The following is a 22,217-nucleotide window of genomic DNA, read 5'->3' as shown; positions in this document are numbered from 1 at the left end:
TGAGTTCGTCTTTGCCTGAGATACAAAAAAGGGGGGTAGGGTTTTCCTTACGGCTGGTTCCTTTTGATCTCCAAGCAGCATTATTCGTGATTTTCAGAGTCACACGTCCTTTTATTGAAAGGCTCAGGGCTCCTTCCCCTCTGCCTCCCACCCTCCCTGCCCACTGCCCGCTACAGGCTGCTGGTCGGACTCCTCTGGGCCTCAAGCCATAGCCTCTGCCGTCAGGGCTCAGAACTGCAACGGAGAAGGCCAGTGCGGTGGTCCCTGGGGATGAGGCCACCTGTCCCGCAAAGTGAATGTCCTGTCACAGATAGGGTGGGGGTGGGGTGGGCAGTGAGCTCTGATGCGTCCGTACCCTATGGCCACGTGCAGCCGTTGAAGACAGACGGGAGCGTCCTGCCGTGGTTGACTAGAAGGGATCTTCATGAGGGGTGGTCAGGCGAGCGGAGAGCACGAGCCATGATGTGTGTCACCCCTGCCCATTTTCGAGACAGGGACTAGCACAGTGCCGGTGGGAGCCTCCAACAGCCCGTCCGGAGCCGCTGCTGGGCTCTGCGCCGAGAATCAGGAGGGGATACAGGACCGAGAGACGCTCAAACGCGGGAGCCAGAGGCCACGCAGAGAGTGCTCGGTGAAGCCCGCCAGACGAAGCGTGTTATCGGGTGTCCATGCTGCCGCCGCCGAGACAGACCATAGCTGGAGCCGGAGAGCGACCCTGAGCAAAATGACCGAGATCCAGCATGGATTCAAATTAGAAGTTCACGAAGGAAGACAACGGGAAAATCTCCAAACACTTGGAAATTAGGCATCATGCCTATAAATAACAGAGGACAAAGGAGACACTTCAAAGGAAATTTAAAAATACCCAGAACTGAATGAACAGGAAGGCACCAGAGATCGGAGGACGCGGGGTGCGCGGAAACCGAGCGGGCAGGGGCGCACACGCTACCACATGCTCGCACGGGAGAAGAGAACATTTCTCCCATCAACAACCCAAGCGTGTTTCTCAAGACGCCAAAAAAGAAGAAAGTATACGGCAAGAACGCAGCAGGAAGGAAATCACAAAGGTAAAGGCAGAAATCAATGAAATGAAGAGCAGAAAATCAATCGGAAGACACGGATGAGATGGATGAACCCGGCGAGGCGGACAGCGATGAGGAGAGACGGAGATCGGCGTGGCGGGAACGGGATGGGGGCTGCCTCGCAGGTCCCGCCGCGGCTCCCGGCCAGCCCCAGGGCTCTCCAGCGCAGGCACAGCCCGTGGCTGCTTCCTCGGGGCGAGGAGCGTCCAGCTGGCTCCGTGCAAAGGGCCTGTGGTGCAACATGTGTTCCCGTCCAACAGAGGCCCAGGACTGGGGCCCAGGCCAGCTTGTTTGGGGGAGAAGGGGGAGTGAGGAAAAGGGATGCTCAAAGGGACAGATGGCACTTTCTCAGACCGAGCAGCTAGTTCGGCGTCCCGAGTGGGGACGACAGTGGTAAACGGGGGTGAATGGGGACACCCCTGGATGGAGAGAGCCAGTCTGCCCTGCGTCCTTTGCACACGCGCTGTGAGGCAGCTCCCGCGGCAGCCCGGGTGTGTGCTTCGGGAGTACTGCTCCCTCGCCTCCTTGGACTTTGAAGACCAGATGCGGCCTCTCGCACTGCGCTGATTTTCAGACGAAGCGGAGCACAGTGGTCTCCTTTTCACCGAGCCCGGTCGCCCGTCCTCCCTCTGACTCAGCGTCCTTGCCGTGCGTGAGACGGATGACACACGCCACCAGCCAGCACTCACAAAGGCTTCCTGGCTCCTTTGATGAGAGCCTGGATGGCACTTGTGTTCGTAGCATTTTCTCCGTGAGATGAGAGATGGGAAGAAAAGGAAGCTTGGATGCAGGGTTGGCCGAACCCAAGTGGCCAGCTTCCTCCCTCTCTGGGCGGAACCCTCACGAAGAAGACGGGCAAGCTGAAGGCCGGTCGTCCCCTGGTTCCGTGGCCAGCCCACGTGTCCACTCTGGCTGTCCTGCGGCACCGGCCCACATGGCCCTGTGCCCGCCACGCGAGCACGTGTCTGGTCCGGGTGCCCCTGGCCGTTGGGTGGGAGGATGGCTTCGCCTGACTCTTCGCCTACTCCTTCCCCAGGGCGCCTCTGAGCCTCTGGTCCCTCATGTGACATGGGGCAGGGCACAGCCCCGAGGGCGGAGGGACAGCTGGCAGCATGTGTGGCCAGTGGCACAGGAATGCTGGCTGTCTGGCCCCCGTAGCCCTCGTCCTTGAGTCCAGGCCTCAGCTCACAGTGCTCCGGGGGTCAGGGCCGACCTCTGCCTTCTTGCAAGAGCGAGGTCTGTGACTCCTTCACTGGAGAGAGAGTTCTGTCCTGTCATGCGACCGGTCAGCCTGCCTCCTGACGCCGGGGAACCTGCTCCACGGGCAGGTGTGCAGATGCAGCTGGGGGGACAGCAGAGGGCACCGGTGGTCTTCCTGGCCCCTGCCTCGGGCTCTCAGCTTTACAGCCTTTGCAGATGGTCCTTGGGCCACAGCAGCAGCCGGCACGGGCTTCTCTTGGAGGGGAGTGAATGACTGGTAGTAACCCGCAGCTGCCGGGCAGCCTTTGGGAGGAAGCAGCCTGCATGGTGGCCCCAGACACGGTCGGGGTGGGCGGGTCTGTGCGGCCACAGCCAGAGCCTTGGGGTCCAAGCTGACCGGCGTTGGTAGAGAGCTTGCCAGCCACCCTAGAAGCCAGCGAGCAGAGCTGAGCTGTCACAGGGCTCTGAGCAGCATCTAGCATCATGCCAAGTTGTTCTGCAGAGTAGATGAGAAACGATTTTTATTTTTTGATGCTGTTAGTATTTTCCAAAGTTTTGTAGAATGAACGCACATTATTTATCAGAAAAAGATGAGCATTATTTTTGTAAAATAACTTCAACGGCTTTCTTAAAAGCAATGATCTTTTTTTTTTTCTTTCAATTTTTTTTGGTCCATGTTTCGTAAACCATGCAACCTTAAATGTTCAGCTCGGTGAGCACATAAACACGTATGTGACACCCACGCAGACACCTGACTATTCCCAGGCCCCGCTGGGCTCCCTCATTCCCCTGCCAGTCAACGGTGGGGGCCGGTATCCTGCCCTCTGCTACCATTGATTAGTTTATGTTCTTGACCTGTTAAATGAAAAAAATACTTAACAATAATGGTCAAATTGGGGCTGTTAGGTAGGGCCATTCCTTTAGTATGAATAGTAACTGTTTAGCAAATTGAAGGTTACTTTTGTAGGAAATTTCCTAAGTATATACCTTTAATGATCTATAACCCTATGTAAAGTAGATTGGGCAAATTAGTAAAATCTAGAGTTAGCCTCTTCTCAAATATATATAAATAGTCAAACAAATAAGTGTCCCAAAATTGAGTCACTCTGGAACCTCGATTATTCAATAGCGATGGTGGACAGACTTTCCCTTGAATCTGAAGTTGCCACGCTCTCTGTCAGTTGATGACATTTGAACTCTGATTGGGTGGATGGTAGTGCCTGCACGTGCCCAGACGCACTGGCCCCACTGGGGATTTGGAAGAGGTGAAGTTCACAGTTCGCCCTGGCCTTGGGTCCTCACAGGTTGCTGAATGAGGCGTCACCATGTCATGGATGGGACCCGGGCAGAGGTCAACACTGATTCGATACCCCATGGCCTCGACCCTGATTCCATGATGGACTCTGAAACTATTCAAGGCACTAGGGGTCGGCCTCATGAGCAGCAAAATCCCCACAGGGGAATCGTTCTGACTGCCAATCCAGACATCCGTGCACAGCTGGATGCCCATGGATGCTTCTGGTTACTCGTACTTAGCTTTCTTTTATGGGAGCGACACATGCTAATTGTTGAAAATAGAGAAAAGCAAAAGAAGAAATTAAAACCAACTGTAATCCCAGTCTTCCATGATGACTTCTACTAAAATTCCCATGACTTTTCCCTGTCCTTCATTTTCATTTATGCAAAATTGAGGTCAGGCTCAGTGATTTTCCAAATCGTTAAATCTTATTGGAAGGCATGGCTTTTAATAGTTGCATGACCTTCTGTCCCATTGATGTTTACAACTTACTTAGACATTGTCCTAGTTTTGAGTATTTATGTTGTTCCTACTTATCGTTATAAAAATGGAGTATTTAATCATTCATTCAGTCAACAGACTGCACTGAGTTTATATTATATGTCAGGCCCCGCAGAGGTCCTGAGGCACATTTGGGAATAAAAAAAGAGATGTCGTCTCTGTTGTCCTACAGCTTATGTTCTGGTGAAGAAGTCAGAGACGAAACAAATAAACTAATCAAATAGAGACTCAACGAAGCCACAAATCAGGTAATGCATCAATGCCCCAAATGTACAAAACCTACTAGATGAAGAAGAACAAACTTAGAGAACTCATATTTTCTGATTTAAAGAAATATGTTACTGGCCTAAGTATAGACACCTAGATCAATGAGACAGAACTGAGAGACCAGAAGTAAGCTCATACATTTTTGTTCAGTTGATGTTTGACAAGCATACCAAGGCCACGCAACAGAGAACCATCTTTTTAGTAGCTGGGGTGTGTGGGACAACTAGATGTGTACATGGAAAAGAATGAAGTTGGAAACTTTCTCACATCATATAAAAAAGTGATTTCCAGGGGCGCCTGGGTGGCTCAGTGGGTTAAGCCACTGCCTTCGGCTCAGGTCATGATCTCAGGGTCCTGGGATTGAGTCCCGCATCGGGCTGTCTGCTCAGCAGGGAGCCTGCTTCCTCCTCTCTCTCTCTGCCTGCCTCTCCATCTACTTGTGATTTCTCTCTGTCAAATAAATAAATAAAATCTTTAAAAAAAAAAAGTGATTTCCAAATGGATCAAAGGCCTAATTGTAAGAGCTAAAACCTTAAAACTCATAGAAAACACACAAGGGTAAATATTTGTGACTTTCAATCAGGCAGTGGTTTCTTAAATATGACCCCAAAAGCACAGACAACAACAGCAAAAATAGATACTTGAACTTCATCAAGATGAAAAACTTTTGTGCCTCCAAGGACATCACCAAGAAGGTAAAAAGGCAACCTCAGAATGGGAGAAAATATTTGCAAGTCGTGTGTCTGATGAGGAACGGGCACCCAGATTACATAAAGAACTATTTCAACTCAACAATAAAAACAAAAATAACCCAATTGAAAAATAAGCAAAGGACTGGAGTAGACATCTCTCTGAAAAAGACGTACAGATGGCCCATGAACATGTGAAAGATGCTCAGCGTCATCGGGGAACTGCAAATTGAAACCACTGCGACGTCCCACCTCACGCCCACTGGGTCAGCTAAAATAAAAATGACAGGCAATGATAGGGGCGTCGGTAATTGGCACTCCTCCACCGGTGGCAGGCATATAGAACACTGCAGCTGCTCCTGAAAAGGGTAAACAGAGCTACCACGTGACCCACGATTCCATTCGCGGGGGCGTGCCCGAGACAACTGAGAACATATGTTCACACTAAGACCCCTCTGTGGATGTCCCCGGCAGCCTCACTTGTACTGCCCAACCTGGAAAGAACTCAGGTGTCCACCAGCTGGGACAGAGACACGGAATGTGGTCTGTCCATATAATGGATTAGTATTCAGCTATAAAAAGAAGTTAAATGCTGACACCTGCTACAGCAGGTCGGACCTTGCGACATTGTGACAAGTGAGGAGGCCAGACCCAAAAAGGCAAGCACATACCACGTGATTCCGCTTACCATGTCCAGAACCACCAACTCCGCAGAGACAGGAAGTGGGCTGGGGGTTGCCAGGAGCTGGGGTTGGGGATGACTGCCAGTGGGCCCTATCCAGCCTTCTTTTTAGGGTGATGATGGTGTTCCAGAATGAAATAGTCATTGTGGTTGGATCGTATTGTGAATCTCCTGAAAATGACAAGATTGAACAGTTCAGAAGGATGAATTCTGATGGCACGTGAATTATATATCAGTAAAACATCATCACAAAAAAATGTAGTCATGCTAAATAAAACAAGCCAGGGGTAAGCGACTTGGTGAGGATGTGAGGTCCGAATGCAAGTGGCAGTTGTCTGGATGCAGAGGGAGGAAGGTGGCCCACGTGACAGGGGCCCAGGGGGAAGGGTCCCTGTTCTGACTGTGCCCCTCATTGTTGCCCTGGATCAGACGAAAGAGACGCGGCATTGAACGGTCAGTAAAATCTCATTTCTGAAGCGGTAAAGTTCACTGTAAAAATAATGATATTCAGATAAATAACAAAGTGAGAATCAGTCACCCGCCACGGCATCCTGCCGAGTTGGCAAGGACGGAGGGAGAGACGCCCTCACGCCCTGAGAGCGGACGTGCCCGTTGGTGCAAGTTTTAGGAAAAGCTGACTGGAGATGCGCATCACAGCACCGTGCTGTGGATGAAGAGTCAGTGTTTGGACGACGGAGTCTAGGGCTTGTGCTGGTGACCCGAGGCGTAATCCTGCTGGCTTAAAACCCATTCCGTCGTGGGTATTTCTCACGGTCATCCCATCCGCAGAGGGAGAAACGGGGACTCAGAAACGTCCAGGGATTTGCTGAGGCGCACGCAGGTGGTCAGCCCTGAAGTGGGTCTGTAACCCAGGGCTGTGTGTGTCCGAAGTCCACTCTCGCCTGACCTTCCAGCAACAGGCACAGATACGTTCTTCAGGGCTTTTCGTTTGCCAGACCAGCAACTGTCGCCTCATGCTTGGCATGTAAAACACCAAATACGTGTTGAATTGCGTGATTATTTTATACTTGGCTTCTGAGGCCACATGCCAGTCAACGTTCAGATTTAGGATCACGTCGTAGAGTGTATATTCATCTTAAAATGATAAGGAATCGTTGGGAAACTTGAAGCATGTGATTCAAGTGGGAAAATGTCGACTTACTGATTTTTTAGGGAATATGCCGGTAGCCCCAGCTGAAGGTTCCCTGCAGTGTTTGCAGGATTCTGCTCTAGAGGGGAAAATAGGCACCGGGGTAACCGATGTTGAAGGTTATACAAGTAGGGTTAGAGTCTATGTTTCTTTTCCCTGAGAAAACATTTTTTAAACTTTTTATTGGGAGAAAATGACAGACTTCCTGGTTGCAAACATAATGTACTTTTACTTCCCTCTTTCTGGGCAGGCTGGGATGCTGGGGGGCTGGGATCAGCATCCCCCGTTTCTCCGTCACTGCGCCTCACCTTCCCATGCACACCCTCGAGCAGTAACTCAGACGGATTCAGCTAGGGGGAAGGCCGCAGCACGGTCCGATGTCCTAAGTCCAGAAACAGAAGGTTCAAATACATTACGTACCACAAACCAGCCCGGACTGGTGCTAATAGGTGAAATAAAAAAAATGAATAGGAAATTACGGTTCACAAGAGTCTTGCATGAGCGCATGAAGTGTTGTAAGCCATCTGCTTCTGAATGCTGGGGGGATGTGGAAAGTCACTCTAGCTTGGTTAGCCCCTGATGAATGCAGTCACCAAACATTTATTTTGTACCCACTACGCGCGAGGCATTAGGAAAGTGGACAGGGATAAAGATGCAGCCCACAGAGTCCTCTGGGGAACACTGTGTAAGTGGGTGTTGGAGCCCTCAGTAGATCTGGGGACCATAGCACAAGGCACAGGGCGTTCTGGAGGTGAGCTGTGGTCTTAGGGACCTGACAAGAAAGGTGGGATGAAAGGTTTTACTTTTCTCGGTTTTGAGTCCCGACAACAAGGCTTTCTTACATTGTCTGCACCGAGCGCTGTGACGTGGTCAAATGGTGAGGAGGCACTGTGGTCACAGCCGGGTTCCATGGGCGCAGAACATGGGCCGTGTGCTCACGGGATCAGGAACGCGATTCTCAGTGTCTGATCTTTGGGGGGGTCACTAGGGATCGGCAGGGTTCGAGGAGGGGGGGGGTGGGGAGGAGAAGAGTTTGCAGGCAGGGGAAATCGCATATGTGGACACAGACCGTGGGAGGCATGAAAAGCTTGGTGTGGCCGGAGCGTGGGTGGGGATATGGCATGTGAAGCCCAAATGGCAAGGGAACAACAGACCGGCGGTTTCTTCACGATGATTCACCTGCTCTCCTGACTAGAATGGATCCTTGGTCATGGGCCCTGTCGGCCAGTGTCCTACTGGATCCTGGACGAGGGTCAGGCACACGTTGGGGCTCGGTCTGAGGTTGCCACGGGAGTGACACGGCCGGAGAGAGCTGTGGCCTGTGGTGGTGGCTCTTCTGTCCTCATTGCTGTGTCACCACTGCCTCGTGGGACTCTATTGCTGTTCATTGATTCATCACGCCACGGATGGATCCCTGGTTGTCCCTCCAGGGCTGGGTCCCACGAACAGAGCTACCGTGCGTATGTTCGCACATTTGTTTGGCGGGCACATGGCTCATCTCCCTCGTGGTGGAGGTGCTGGGTCACGGGGAGGCACACGTTCGTCACGGAGAGAACGCCGCACAGTTCCCCAAGAATTTGCCCCCATCCTCACTTGGACCAGCATGTGCATTTATCCTGCTGCTGAAGACAGGAGTCACCTTTCCCCAGTGCATCTGTCCCTCGAAATTACCTTGAAACAAAATGCGCAACTTGACCTGCCAGCGTTTCTCTAACGCTAGCTCTGCTGTGGGCAGTCAGTGTCCTCGCCCAAAGGAGACAAGAGGCTCCATCCTCCTGTTTCCCACCGTCACCGCCCTCTCTCCTCCAGGCTCCGTCCACCAGCTGGGCCAACATGGGGCTTTGGATTCAGATCGCTGTCCTGTTCAGACACAACCCAAGACTTAATGTAGTCTCCGAAGGTCTGGTGGCTCAGGAGCGGTTCCCGTTAATTGTTGGTTCTCAGAAGCTGCGTTGGACCTTGTCACTCCTGGGTGGTAGAAGGTGCAGGCAGTTCCTGCCAGACCCCTGGGACTGTGACTTGTTGGCCTGGCTGGGATCCCACACCCATCCTTGCCTGTGGCTGAGGCCAGGGATGGAATTCAGGAGGCCCATCTGAGAGGCGTGGCTGGTTTCACCGAGTGCCTCCCTTCCTCCAGCACACCTGAGCGAGGTGACACCCCAGAGGGCTGAGGACGGAGGTCCCAGCTCCCTGGAGTTAGAGTGTCCAGATGTCCAGGGGGGCCTTGTGACCAAGTCTGCATCCTAGCATGGAGGTCCACGTTTATAAGCGTGGTCTTTTCTTCCGGGAAGAAAGTATTTAAAGTTTTTCATCATTCTGTAATTGTACAAGGAATAGATGGTTATGTTCTTGTTATAAAAAGTTCAAACAAGGCAGAAGCAGCAGAGGTAGGGCCTCCTACCCATGGCCCCTCGTGGAGCACTCGCTCCCTCTTCGTCTCTGCTCTCCTGTCTCCAGAGAACTGAGAACTGAGCCCCTCCCCTCGAATCTGGGGTGACCCTGTGCCTTACTTCAACCAGTACCATGTGAAGGAAGTGACTGCCTCCTGGAGACTCTCAGCTTCAATCATTTAAAAATGGCCGCATTCGGAATCATGGTTTGGATGTGTCCAAAATGTTCAGCCGAGAGTTTATGGATGAACATTCGAGAAGGGGGTTCACATCGTCACAATGCAGGCAGCGAAGCAATGAATGTTTTGTACGTACAATTTCACGCACGTACACAGGAATAAAGTTCTACAAAGGATGTCGCTGGGTCAAAGGGAACCACGTGTCACATCTCCACAGACACTTCCAGACAGTCTTCCAAAAAGTTTTCACCAAATTAGGAGAGCATGAGGGAGAGCCCTTTTTCCTGCTTCCTCACCCAGTCCGGCCACTCAGCTGGGTGAAAAATGATCTCTCTGTTGGGGTTTATTTAACTGCTCTGATACTGGTCTGTATGGGGGCCTGCTGGCCAGCTGTCTGTCTTCCTCTGGATTTCCCATTGTTTTCTCTTGAGCTGATGGGCTCATGTAATGACTCACAGAACCTCGTGGAGTAGACTGATCATTCATTTTTTTCCCTGTTCAACTGACTGCATTTTTCTCAATCTTTCACTTGTCTTTCCATGGTATTTCATCACGCCTTTTCTAACAAAAATGATCAATTTTCATGAGTCCAGAAATCACAATATATCTTTCCACAGATGCAGGTTTTCTTTTACTTATTTGTCCTTCATTCAAGGTTTTCTTCAATTTGATCTTGCACTGTTTTTTTTTTTTTAATTTTATTTATTTATTTGACAGAGAGAGAGACCACAAGTAGGCAGAGGCAGACAGAGAGGGGGAAGCAGGCTCGCTGCTGAGCAGAGATGATCTTGCACAGTTCTCAAACTTAATTCATGTCGTGTTTCCTACACTTGTAAACAAGACAATGACCCCCTTAGATCTCTGGTCCTTGCGCTGGCCTTTGCCTGGTCGAGAATCTGCTCCTTCTTGTCAACCTTGTGGTCGTCACTCACTCCCTGTAACATATCTTGTTCTTAACCCGGGTGAAAGCTCTGACTTTAAACCACTGGGTTTGATCGACTCAGGATGATCATGATTACTGAGATGGTTGGACCCGCTCCTGTTTTGACTTCTGTTTCCCCCGGGTCTTTTGTGTATTTCCGGCTTTCCCCTTCCTCCTGCTTGACTGGTTTTATTTCCTTCCTCCTTCTAGTCTATTCTCCAGCAGTCTGGAGCTCAGTCATCCTATTCTTACTTTTTCCGGGTTTACAGCCTTTTTACATGCATGTAATTGTGTGTTGCTTTCGCTGCGGCCGTGAATCCCTTCCGAGCTGCCTGTCTCCCCTGCTCATGCTTCCCCAGCTCCAGCATCTGTGTTCTGTCTGCCCTGGCCAGCCGATTTGGGGGTCTTCTGAGATGGAGCTCCCTGTCACTGTAAGAAAAAAATATTTAAACTTACGTGTCAGTAATGATGAAGCACCAGGCGTACCTGTGACTTCTGTTGATTCATTCCTTATTATTTTTCTCCTAGCCCACGTCCTCCTGTTTTTTGTATTCATTGTTCTTCTGGAATAATTCTTTCGGGGAAGCATCTGTGGGTGGTTAACGTTCTGAGTCCTCGCTTTGTCCTCCCACCTGAATGCCAGTTTGGGTGGATCTAAGATTCTTGGCTGCATACCGCTGTTCTTCAGACTTCAATGGTGGTGTTCATCTTCTTGTACTGGGTGTGCAAGAGAACTTGCTCCGTGAGGAACCTGTTTCCCTTCGCCTCCCAGAACGTTTGCACGATGTTTCTCTCTGGGTCCTTTTGTCCTGAAACCGAGCTGCCATACGTCCACAAGTGGGTCTTTTCATATTTCCGAGTGCCTTGAAAATATAGATACTCCTGTTTCGTCCAACACTCAACATTCTATTCTCTTTGTTCTTGAATATTTCTTCTCCTCTCTTTCTTTCCTTTTCTGGGACTTCGTATGAGGCAGGTGCAGGAACCTTTGGATCCAAGCTCCAACACTTTACAGTTTCTTTTGTATGTCTGTCTTCTAGCCCCACTGGGATGTTTTCTGGGTCCCATTGTCCAGTTTCCATAGTTCTTTGTACATTTCTTGGGCCTACTGATTGAATTTTCTACGTACACCCTAAATCAATAACTTTCTCTCTGCTGGTGAAAGCCAGATAGATGTGCAATGGCAAAAATCCAAAATGTTATCCCTAATTGTAACTAAAATTTAAAAAAAAAAGTACCTTGGAATACATTGGAGAAGAAAAGCACGGGACATATGTCATAAAGACCACAAAGTCTTTGGCTCAAGTCATGATCTAAGGGTCGTGAGACTGAGCCCTGTGTCGGGCTCTGCACTCAGTGGGGAGTCTGCTTGAGGATTCTCTCTCCCTCTGCCCCTTCCCCCTTGCATGTGTGCATGTCCCCTCAAATAAATGAATTTTAAAAAACATGTAAAGAAGTGAATGCATAGGTAAGTGATAAATGAATATTGTTAAGTACAATTTAGGAGAATATCAAGACCTTCTTGAGCAACACAGCTCCCTCCCGAGCCATACAGAACATGACAGGCATATGATGACAGGAATTACTACAGTGTTCCTGTAGTAACAACTTATGTCAGGTAAAATGTAGAAACCATCAAAAGAAAAATGATTGAATGAGAGATTATCATCCCATTAATCTACAAGAAAAAGATAAGAAAAAGATAAACCCATAAAGAATAGGAGACTGGGCCAAAGATAACAACAGCTCACAGAAAAAGGAGTGAAAATGGCCAACGCACATGTGAGAAAAATCACATATCCTCAAGATATCAGGGAAATCCAAATTAAAAAAGAAAGGAAGTACTTTCACCCGTGAGAGTCAAAGATACAGAGATCAGTGCTATACAGCGTTATGAAGGATAGAAATAAGCTTGCTGACACATTGATGGTAAGGGGGCAAATTAAGGCAGACATTGGGGGCATGACCCAGGTCCGTGATGCTAGTGGAGGCACTCACCTAACTCTCCAGAGTGGTGGTGGTGGTCATCATGTGACTCCCTGGAGTTCGTCGTGGCCTTCATGTCACTCTGGGATGGCGGTGGTGGCTATATTCACACAACTCTGACAGCGGTGAGGGTAACAACATGGCTGGTGGGGATGGAGGTACCTACGGAGCTCTGAGAAGTCACTTTACACACTACTGCAGAGGTGGTTGTGGTAGTCATGTAAGTGTGCCGGTCATGGTGCTCACAGAATTCCGTATTGTTGGTGGTGATACCTATGTAGCTATGATGGTTTCGCTGGTGTTCACATAATTCTCTGACATTGTGGCCTCCACACGACTGTGCTGGTGGTGGAGGTGTGCACATTTGTCATGGTGTGGACATCATCGTGTCGTGCCATGGTGGTATCCACATAACTCTGCAGCACTGGTGGTGTAATTCTCCTTCTGGGTGGTGGTGCCCACACAACTGTGAAGTTCGTCGTGGTAGTCACATAAGCCTGCTATGGGGGTCCTGATATTCCATTCCTGCAGTGGTGTGGTGGTGATGACATTCAGATGTCATTGTGGTATTGGTCATGTAGGTCACATAGTTGGTTGTGTTGGTCATGGTGTCTCCATAACCGTATTTTGTTGGTCCTGGTAGTTGCACAACTCTATGGCTGTGTTGATGGTAGTACTCCCATAATTGCATCGTTGGTTCTCTATTCATGTAGCTCTAGCTCTATGAGTTGGTCATGGATCCACATAGCCTTGGCATGGTGCTGGTGTTTCCATGCACATCATCTTCAACTGTGGTAGTCGCATTTCTGTGACTCTATGATGTTGTTGCTGGTGTGGTTCTGCTGACTCTGTGTGGTTGGTCATGGTGTTCTCATGCCAGCAGGATGGTGGCAGAGGTGGTAGTCAAATAACTATGTGACAAAGATTTTGTCTCCCCATGACCTTGCAATGTTGCTGGAGGTTGTGTTCACATGGTCTGCGAAGCTCATTATGGTGTTCCTACCACCCTGCAGCATTTGTCATAGCATTGGCATGACTGAGCAAAACTGATGGTGCCAGTCATGTATCTTGTGACAGTGCTGATGTATAATTCAGACAACCCTGTGACTTGGTATGGTGTCTACACAAATCTGTGATGATGCTGTGTTGGCATTAGTGCATCCCTGCAAGGTGGTGGTATTCGTGTAGATCTGTGACTTTGGTCAGGACAGTCACATAGGTCTCCTGGTTGGTGGTCATGGTATTCACAAGGTGGTGGTTGTGACAATAGTTGTGGTGTCCACGTGTCTGTGGGATGGCCATGTGGTGGTATTCGCCTAGCTCTGCCATGGTGCTCATGGTATTCTGGAAATTCCACATGGCCATAGTGGTGATCTTCACATAGCTCCAAGGTGGTATTGGCTGTGCCAATCCTAGACCTCTGCAGAGTCACTCATGGTCTTCCCAGAACTCGGAAAGGGTGGTCACGGTGTTCCCATAATTTTTCAGGGCTGCTGTGACCTTCACATAACCCTCTGTTGGTGGTCATGGTATCCCCATAATTGCGAGGCTGTTGGTTATAGTCACATAACTCTGAAGTCAGTGACAGTATTCATAGACCTCTTCAATTCTTTTGATCACCTTCCCACGAAACCAAGATGCTCTTGGTGGTATGTTTAATTAACTATAGTGGTGCTTGTGGGGTATTTGTGGTGTCGGTGGTATTCGCATAAGTCTACAGTGGTGGCGGTGCCATGTTTCCATAACTGCAGTGGTGACATGGGGATACGTCCACGGACGCACAGCCAGGAGTGTTATCCATCAGACTCGGTGATGCTCATCATGGCCTTCGTGTAACGCTGCAGTGCTGGAGGATTTGGTCTTCACACAGCTCTGCAGCTTCAGTCATGGTAGCATGCAACTGTGAGACTGGATGTCGTATTCAGACAATTCTGCATGATGGCTGTGATCCCTTCAGCAGCATGCAGTCTTGCCGGTGGACTCACATACCTATGATGTTCACGGTACTCCCATTTCTCTGCAAAGTGGCAGTTGTGTTCACATAACGACAACACTGGCTGTAGTATTCAACAGCTCTCTGATGGGCGGCATACTCATCAGGTATCTGCAGTGGTTCTTGTCATAGTCACATCTGTGATGGTGGTCGTGGGGTAGTCCTGTATGTCTATAGTTGTGGATGAGTAATTGTGTGACTCTGTGTGGTGGGGGTGATGTGTTCACGGATCTTTGAGCAGCAGCGGTGGTGGTGTTGACACCATTCTGCCACTTCAGTCATTCTAATTACTTCACTTCGTAATGTTGGTGGTGGTGGTATTCACGTAGCTCTGGGACATTGCTGTGATGTCACCATGCTGTGACGGTGATGGATGTGGCAATCCCATAACTCTGCAAAGAGGGTTGAGGTCTTCACATATCCAAGTGACAGCGGCAGTGGTAGTCGCATACCCCTGCCGTGGTGGTGATGGCATCTGCACAGCCGTACTAGCAGCGGCACCTGCTCCCCCAACCCTGCAGCGTTGTTCCCACTTCTCACGGGACTCGCAGCATCATGGAGGATGATCAGTGGGTCATTCATGGAACGCTTTGACGGTGGATGTGGGATTTGTGTAACTGTGTGACAGTGGTGCTAGGAGCCGTATGGTCCTGAGACGTTCGTCTTGGCAGGCACAGAAGTCTGTGATGTTGGTCACTGTAGTCACGAGACTCTGCCGTGCCAGAGGTCATCTGCTTTGTGTGTCTCCATGATGTTGTTCATTGTATCCACATGGCTGTGGCGGTGGTGGTGGTGGTGCTGTTCCAGCAACTGTGCGATGTGGTGGTTGTGGTGTCACGTGGCTGCATGAGGGCTGGAGGCATAGTCACGTTGTATGGGTACAGAGGCTTCCGTTCAGAGAATTTTGAAGCTTTGCTCAAAGTTACATAACTGGATATGACAGAGTCAGGCTCCAATTCCAGTTTTCTGAATAATTCAAATGCAGTCTCTTCTGTACTACACCATGAGGCCTCTTCCTGCGAAGTCTAAATTTAAAGGCATTGGTATAAAACATCTGTCCTTCAAATTCCCAAGGGCTCTGGCACACAAATATTGTATCTCCACCATCTAGTTGTTTATGTACAGCTCTCGTTATGTCCGCACATTTACATACGCACACACGCTTACATGTGTGAAACGGATTAAAGATTTAGCTACAAATTTAGATGTGTAAATTGAAACTTCTGAAAGTTTGTGTTACATAATGCAGAAGAGGGCTTTCTGGTAAACCAAAATAAAGCAACTAGGAGGGTCATAGATATATAGTTTGTTGACAGAACCCAAAATATATTGGTTAAATAATGAAGTCTAATATTGGTCAACATGTTGGTATTAGAGTGTTTTCATTCTTTCTTCAGAAATTATAACCCTCTAGACCCTTGTAAAGGACTAGAAATACGAGGTCTGGATGTTGGGGTGGTCACACTCTGGGACGTGTTTAGGCAATAATGGATTTATGCACTTAAGATTTCTGCATTTAATGGTACACGTTATACTTCAACAGAAGTTTTTGAAAAATATGTTTCTGAATAAAATGCAAATACTCAAGGATCTTGGGAGAGTCAAGTCTGGCGGCCTGTAGGCTTCAAGGATCCTTTCTCATGGATGTGAGTTATTGCTTTTCCAGAAAGAGAACAAAGCCTCGAGAGGCACACAAAGTTAAAATGTGATTTAAGAAGCATGCACAGCTTCCAGGAATGCCCTTGATGTGGCTAGGAGCTGTCTCTTCATCTTGCCCCCCAGGCTCATGATTATGTTTTTTTCCCTTGCAGTACTTGGGCTGCATTGAAGTTCTCCGCTCAATGAGGTCTCTTGACTTCAGCACAAGAACACAGATTACCAGGTAAGCCCTCTTGAGCATGCACTCCTGTGATCTTACTTCAGGAGGGAATGATTGCAGCATTAGCAGCCTAGAAATTTCCAGAAGGAGAGTCTGCCCCTTGAGTGCTGGTGACCCTGACAGGGGGTCAGAGCCTGGTGGATTCAGGATTTCCATGTGTTTGCCCACATCTGTGAGGTGCACCTCAGGCTTAAGAACCTTGGGGATGTTCCCACTTCCAAAGCTGTCCTTATAATGGAGCTGCAGACACATGTAGAGCTTGTGAACGTTTCTTTATACTTGAAACTCTTAAACCAGATTGATATTTCAAAATGTACTGAACTGTGCTATTTCTTTCTAAAGAGAAAAATGAAGGTGTCAGGAGAGAGCCACACAGAGAATAAAATGCATGGATTCCAGGCAGAGATGTTCATGGCGGTAGTAATTTCAGAAGCAGCCGGTTGTTTACGGGGCCAGTGACGTTGAGCAGGTGTACAGAGGTCCTCCGCTGTCAACTAGATTCTAAACTCCTCGAGGGCCAGTTCCATAGTTAAGCACTGTTTTTAATAAAATCGTTGACTTGTGGAGCTTAAACCTTTAGAAAAACACCCATTTCAGGTCACCTGGAAGAGGAGAACTGGAAAGCCAGGAGGGGGTTATGAAAGAGCCCATTGCTTTGAGCCACAAGCTTCGCTCACTTTGGTGTTTGTGGAATTACTTGGTCTAAATAGTGACCTCAGAAAACGCCTCCTACTTACGGCATTTCCATCAGTCTAGTGCATATCTTTGGGTTAGCAAGCCAAAAGCTAATGACCGAACTTTAGGAAGCCATTATTTGTAGTCATTAGCGGCTAAATATTGTACATACTTTGACTGTGGTAAACACCGCCGTGGCATGTCCTCCTCACCGAAGAATTCCACGTTCAGAAGAAGTGATGTTTCTGTCCCCTCTGAAGCAACTCCAGGCATGCAGGGTGGGAACGCACCAACGTTTGAACCCGCACTGAGGGAAGAATCTGCCTCCGCGGGTCGGTACAGGATGGTTTATGGAAGTCGCCAAGGCAAAGGAACGGTGTTCTGAACAGAGTGTTTGGAAGAGAAGCAGGAGGTTACGGAGCCAGTGCTTGATCCTCCAGACGTGGTGGCAGGACCAGAGTGGCGCCGGCGGGCAGAGCGCTGGGCCTGTGTCTGGGTACGGGGACCACGGGACTGTTTGCCATCTCGTGTGTGCTGGTGGTTTCATGAAAGAGAATCGTCGGATTTTTCTGCTGAATTCCCTTAATAGCTCCTTTCACTTCTGAGAAGGCTTCCTTCCATTTCAGTTCTCCTGGTGTATCCATTGAAGGGTTTGTGCCAGCTGGGCACGTGCTGGCCCTCGTGGGCCATCCCGCGTTGCCGGGCCCCTGCTCCGCGGAGAAAGGTGCATAGGCAACGACAGAGGGGCGTGTGACGGGCACAGGCCTGGGGAGCAGGGGTGGGGGGATGGGAACTATCCTGGTGCTCCCTCCCATCAGGGTCCCGGAGCAACGGTAACACCGTAGCAGGAAGCTGCGGGGCAGACCCCGGCGGATGTGGAGGTCTAGGTGTGCGTCCTCCACCCCCGTTCCATTGAGGCTTCCGCAAAGGCAGGCGGTGTCATGGGCTGGGGGGAGGGGGGCGCCGTTCTGGGGCTCAGGAGACTTGGTGTTGAGTTCTGGCTTGGTTAGGCTTTTTGAAAACTCTCTGTGGTTGTCTCCACGATGCTTTTTGCTTCTTGCCTTGTTTCGATCACGTGGCACGGTCCTTATTTTAGGGGACAGTTGCAGTCCACACCTAGGAAACATCAAGGTCGTGACTCGTCAAGGTCAGAGAGAAGCCTTTGCGAATCTCCAGGAGAAGACTGCGCAGCACTGGGGGGCGCCGGGCAGAGGGCTGAGGCCGAGGCCACCTCCCGGTGCTGGCCGCGCCCCCGCGGCACTTGCCGTCTATGCTGAAGGTTGCCGGGAAATGGGAGGTGGGGACAGATGTGATCAGGGTGTCGTCAACAGCCTCTGGGAAGACGTGTTTCCAAGGGCTCCCCGGCCACACCGTTCATAAAAATATGTATTTCTGTGAGCAAGTGACCAGCCCCTACTCCTCTGGTGGAGGGTACTAGCTGTAGATGTAAGTGTCTCTTGGAGGCCAACCACGTGTCCTTCTGTGGGGGTCAGCTGAGTGTTGGGTCTGAGTTTAGGCTGACTGTCACGCTCTCCACAGAGCTGCCTGTGGACTGCCAGCCGCTTCCGAGCGGGTAACTCTGCAAGCAGGCCGCAAGCTGCCGGCCACTATATACTTAGCTGCGGTGATCGCGGTGAATCATCTCGCACCGGGACACCCGCGGCGGAGCAGCCCGGAGGCCGCCCACGCGTGCAGGGACGTCCCACGTGTGGGGCCCCGCTCTGCCCTTTTCCACCTGTGCAAGCTTGGGCTCAGCTTGCACCCCCGTGAACAGGACGCAAGCACGATGCCCACCTCGATGGTGGTCGTGGGAGATCTGACGCCCACGGGGCGGCGCCCACAGAGCGGGCGGCTCAGCCTGGGGGAGGGGCGTGAGGCAGGGTCTCCGGCTGGCGTCACCCAGGGAGACGGGCAGGGGGTCGGGGGGAGAGTCGCAAGCAGGGAGGACCGAGCTGGATTTCCAAACCAGGTGACGGTGGCCAACAGTGCTCCCGAGAGTAGCTGCCCGCCTGAACCCGGGGGTCAGATGACCTCCTGAGTGGACCACGCGGTTCGCCTCCCTGAGATGTCCTCTCTCCAGATGGTTCTCCTCTGTTGCAGGGGGAGGGTGTGGAGGGCTGAGCTGGGTTATGGCGGGAAGAGCCACGTCAGGTGGGGAGGACCTGGGGGAGAGCGTGGTCTCTGCCCTTCGGGCGCCCCGTGCACAGTGATGCGAGGCTCTCCACGTGCCTCTGGCTGCTGGACCAGCGTGTCTTTTCCGTCTTTCCTTGGATTTCCTCCTCTGCTCATTTTTATGCTATTTATCGTGTTAAGTTTTATCTATTATTGGGAGTCATCTTAAGCCATTTTTTAGGACCTGGAAGGCTATAAAGACATACCACTTAAGCCCAGAGTTCTCAGCGAGGTGGCCCTTCTCCAGCCATCCGTGTTGGCTTTAAGTGACTCCGGCTGACCTTCTGCACTGCTCGGACTTGCCAGATGACGGTCCCGTCGGCAGCCACGTGCGCCTGTGCCACTCTTCCTGGTGTGCTCCTGTGGACGGTCAGTGCATCGTCTAGGTCCTGAAATAAACTCATTCTTCTGAATTGCGGAGTCGGCAGTGCAAACTGGTTTTGTGATTTTGCTTCCTTTATTTTAAGAGCTGCTGTAGTTTCCATGGGCCCCAAAGACCCTGGTCAGTACCAGACCTTCTCCAGTACCACTGCATGGATGTGACCGGTTGCCTAGCATGCCCCGTGGCATGCACACCCACCATTCTGCTCCAGAATCACCGTTTCTGGAAAATTCTCTAGAAACATGCATAAGGCCCCTTTAGTGTGAAAATCAGAATCAAAGCTTGGGTAAGCTTTGGGTAACTCTCTTTCAGGAAGTTATTCCCTTTTGTTCTCTTCCAGCAGATGAGTGTGGGCCGGCCACGCACTCCTCACACTGTCCGCGCAGGGCAGAGGGTAGTGAATGCGGGACTGGCTGTCAGCCTGCTGGTGGGAACGCTGTGACGGTGTCATCTCTTCTATCTGAGGTTTCACGCGTGGACTGTGGTCGGGAGAGTGACCACGTGGTTGGGTCTGAACGTGCTGGGCAGGCCGTCCGTGGCTGCAGGGGCTTGAGTCGGAACAGAGTAGTGGACTCACCCTGGTGACTTGATGACTGGGGTCAGAGGCCCTGGGGACCTGGCGCTCTGATCGTGGGGGCTTGTGAAAGTGGAGGATGCCGCTTGGCTTACGGACTGGTCTCACCCACCCTGTACAGGGAGGGGCCCATTGGTGGTGACCCAAAAGGCAAGCCCGAGGCCCGCAGCCTGGCCTCGAGACTCTGTCCTCCCCGCTGTCCCCCCGCCCCCCACCCCGTCTCCCGGTCGACCGGGGAGGCCAGGCAGCGCCGGCTTCTCCAGGCACTTCCGGCTCCAGCGTTCTCTATGTGCTCTCAAAGAACCAAGTCCAGGGTGAACCCACCCCCATCGTCCATCATCTGTGTGCCTGAGGGCCTTCCTGAGACTGCGCCCCTGCTGGACTCCTGCAAGCCACCTGCCCCGAGCCTGTCCCATCATGCCTCCAGCGTGGCTGCGCGGCTCGGCCACTTCCTCATGAGCTCGGTCGGGGATCAGAGCAAGTGCACTGCGCGGTGTGGGGCAAGGCTGCACCTGCTAATGTGATATGGGGCTCTGAGCGGCTGCCGTGGCCGGAGATGGACACAGAGGAAGGCGTGGGGCTGCCGGCCACTGGGGGAGCCGCCTGCGGTCCAGGGACTGACGCTCTGATCGCATCACCCCCCACCTCCGGTAGGACGATGGAGAGCCCGGGGTGGTAGGCTCTGGACATCTGCTCAGTCTGAGAATGGTGGTGTGACAGCTACGCGCTGCCCCGAGTGGGCGGGGCTTGCTTCTGTTGCTTCTCCCTTTGCAAACCCAGAGGAAGTAATTCGGAAGGTCCTGTGTTTGCAAATCCGCTCTGCCAGCGGTGTTAGGATGGGTGCGTTGGCACGTGGCGTGGGACGCGGTGAGCACGGCTGGGTGCTGCCCCAACTTCCCAGTTAGAACGCTGGATGGTGGCTCTCCTGGGCTCCTTTCTCGCCACTGAACAGACACCTCTGCTGTCGACTGGAGTTCGGCGCGTGGAAGAGGAGCAGATCTGTAGCGCTCGGGCCCGGGGCGAGCTGACTGCCAGAAATAGAAAGGCGACGGCGGGTGTGACAGCCTGCCCACCCGTCCCTGCGTATTCGGGGAACTCAGAGCCACTCCCTTGTGACTCTAGCCTAACTGCTTCATTCTAAATTTACTTGTTCTGAACATGTGTCACGGGCCCAGCCTCTGGCAGCCCTGTGCCCCTGGGGTGAGGCCTGGTGGGGAGGGAGCTGGTGGTTTTCCAGTTGAGAAGTTCCTCTGGCAACACCAGCTCCCCGTGTGCAAGCCCCACCCCCCCCCGCCCTCCGCTCTGGAGCACAGCTGAGTCCTTCTCCCTCACCTCCCAGGGTAACTCCATGCCCATGTCTCCTGCATCAGCTTCCGGGTGTGGGAAAGTACTGGGCGCAGCTGCTTAGCAGGCCACACCCCAAGAGAGGCCCAGAGTCACAAGGCAGTCCTACAGGTGTTCAGTGCAAGCCTTCAGAAGTACCACAGACACTTGGGAGAGCATCCCCAGGGCCTGAGCAAGTCTGGGAAGGCTTCCTGGAGGAGGGAGCATTTAAGCCAGTAGATTTTTAGGAAGCATAGGAGGGAGGCCATTGCTTTCATAGGCCTGGGTGATGAGCAGGGAAGAGGGTCGCTGACAGAGGTCCCATCACTGGCCGGCCTCCTTCTCCCAGAGGGAGGGGACGCTGGTGCCATTCCCCACCACTGCCTCCCACCAAGTTAAGTGAAATTGAGGATTGTCCTGGGCAGAGACAGAGGCACACAACTCTCCCCCCCCATCCCTGGCCAGGCTGAGGATGCAGCAGGAGCCTCTGTCAGAGCAGCCCGTGCCAGAGTGGGCCCCTGAGGCAGCTGGACAGGGTCATAGGCACCGGCCATGGACCCCAGAGTGGGCTCGGGGGCGTCAAGATGACGGTTCCTGGCCTGTCCATTCTGAATCGGACTTTTCAGCTGTGGCCCCTCTGAGCAGCTCTCCTGTCCTGACCCCTCCTAGTAGAAACCTACATATGCCCAATGAAGCTCCTAATCCCGTGGGGGAGTCGAGGGACCCTGGGCACCAGCCGAGCTCTGGGTCCCATCCACTTGTTACCTCTCTGGGCTCAGGTTCCTCTCTCTGATTTTCTGTGTGATAGTAACACTGATAGTATAATTATTGTAACTATAATTGATACAACGATCAGTCTGTAACATTGTTTGCT

General features: G+C 51.4%; 1 protein-coding gene across 2 annotated transcripts in view; it reads left to right on the top strand.

Moving 5' to 3' along the window:
* SHC3 (SHC adaptor protein 3) overlaps window positions 1-22,217 on the top strand; it is a 109,169-nt gene that overhangs the window by 8,543 nt on the left and 78,409 nt on the right. Inside the window, exons 1-2 of one of the 2 annotated variants that reach the window (XM_032307245.1) lie at window positions 15,303-15,984; window positions 16,150-16,220. In XM_032307245.1, the coding sequence (XP_032163136.1) occupies window positions 15,979-15,984; window positions 16,150-16,220 (77 nt within the window). In that variant the 5' untranslated portion in view covers window positions 15,303-15,978. Of the gene's footprint in view, window positions 1-15,302; window positions 15,985-16,149; window positions 16,221-22,217 lie in introns of those variants that run through there. The other variant, XM_032307244.1, reaches the window with a different exon arrangement.

The sequence above is a fragment of the Mustela erminea genome, chromosome 12 (genome assembly GCF_009829155.1).
Source record: "Mustela erminea isolate mMusErm1 chromosome 12, mMusErm1.Pri, whole genome shotgun sequence".
Lineage (NCBI taxonomy): Eukaryota > Metazoa > Chordata > Mammalia > Carnivora > Mustelidae > Mustela > Mustela erminea.
The sequence above is the reverse complement of the archived record's forward strand: the minus strand, read 5'-3'. Positions and strand labels throughout refer to the sequence as shown.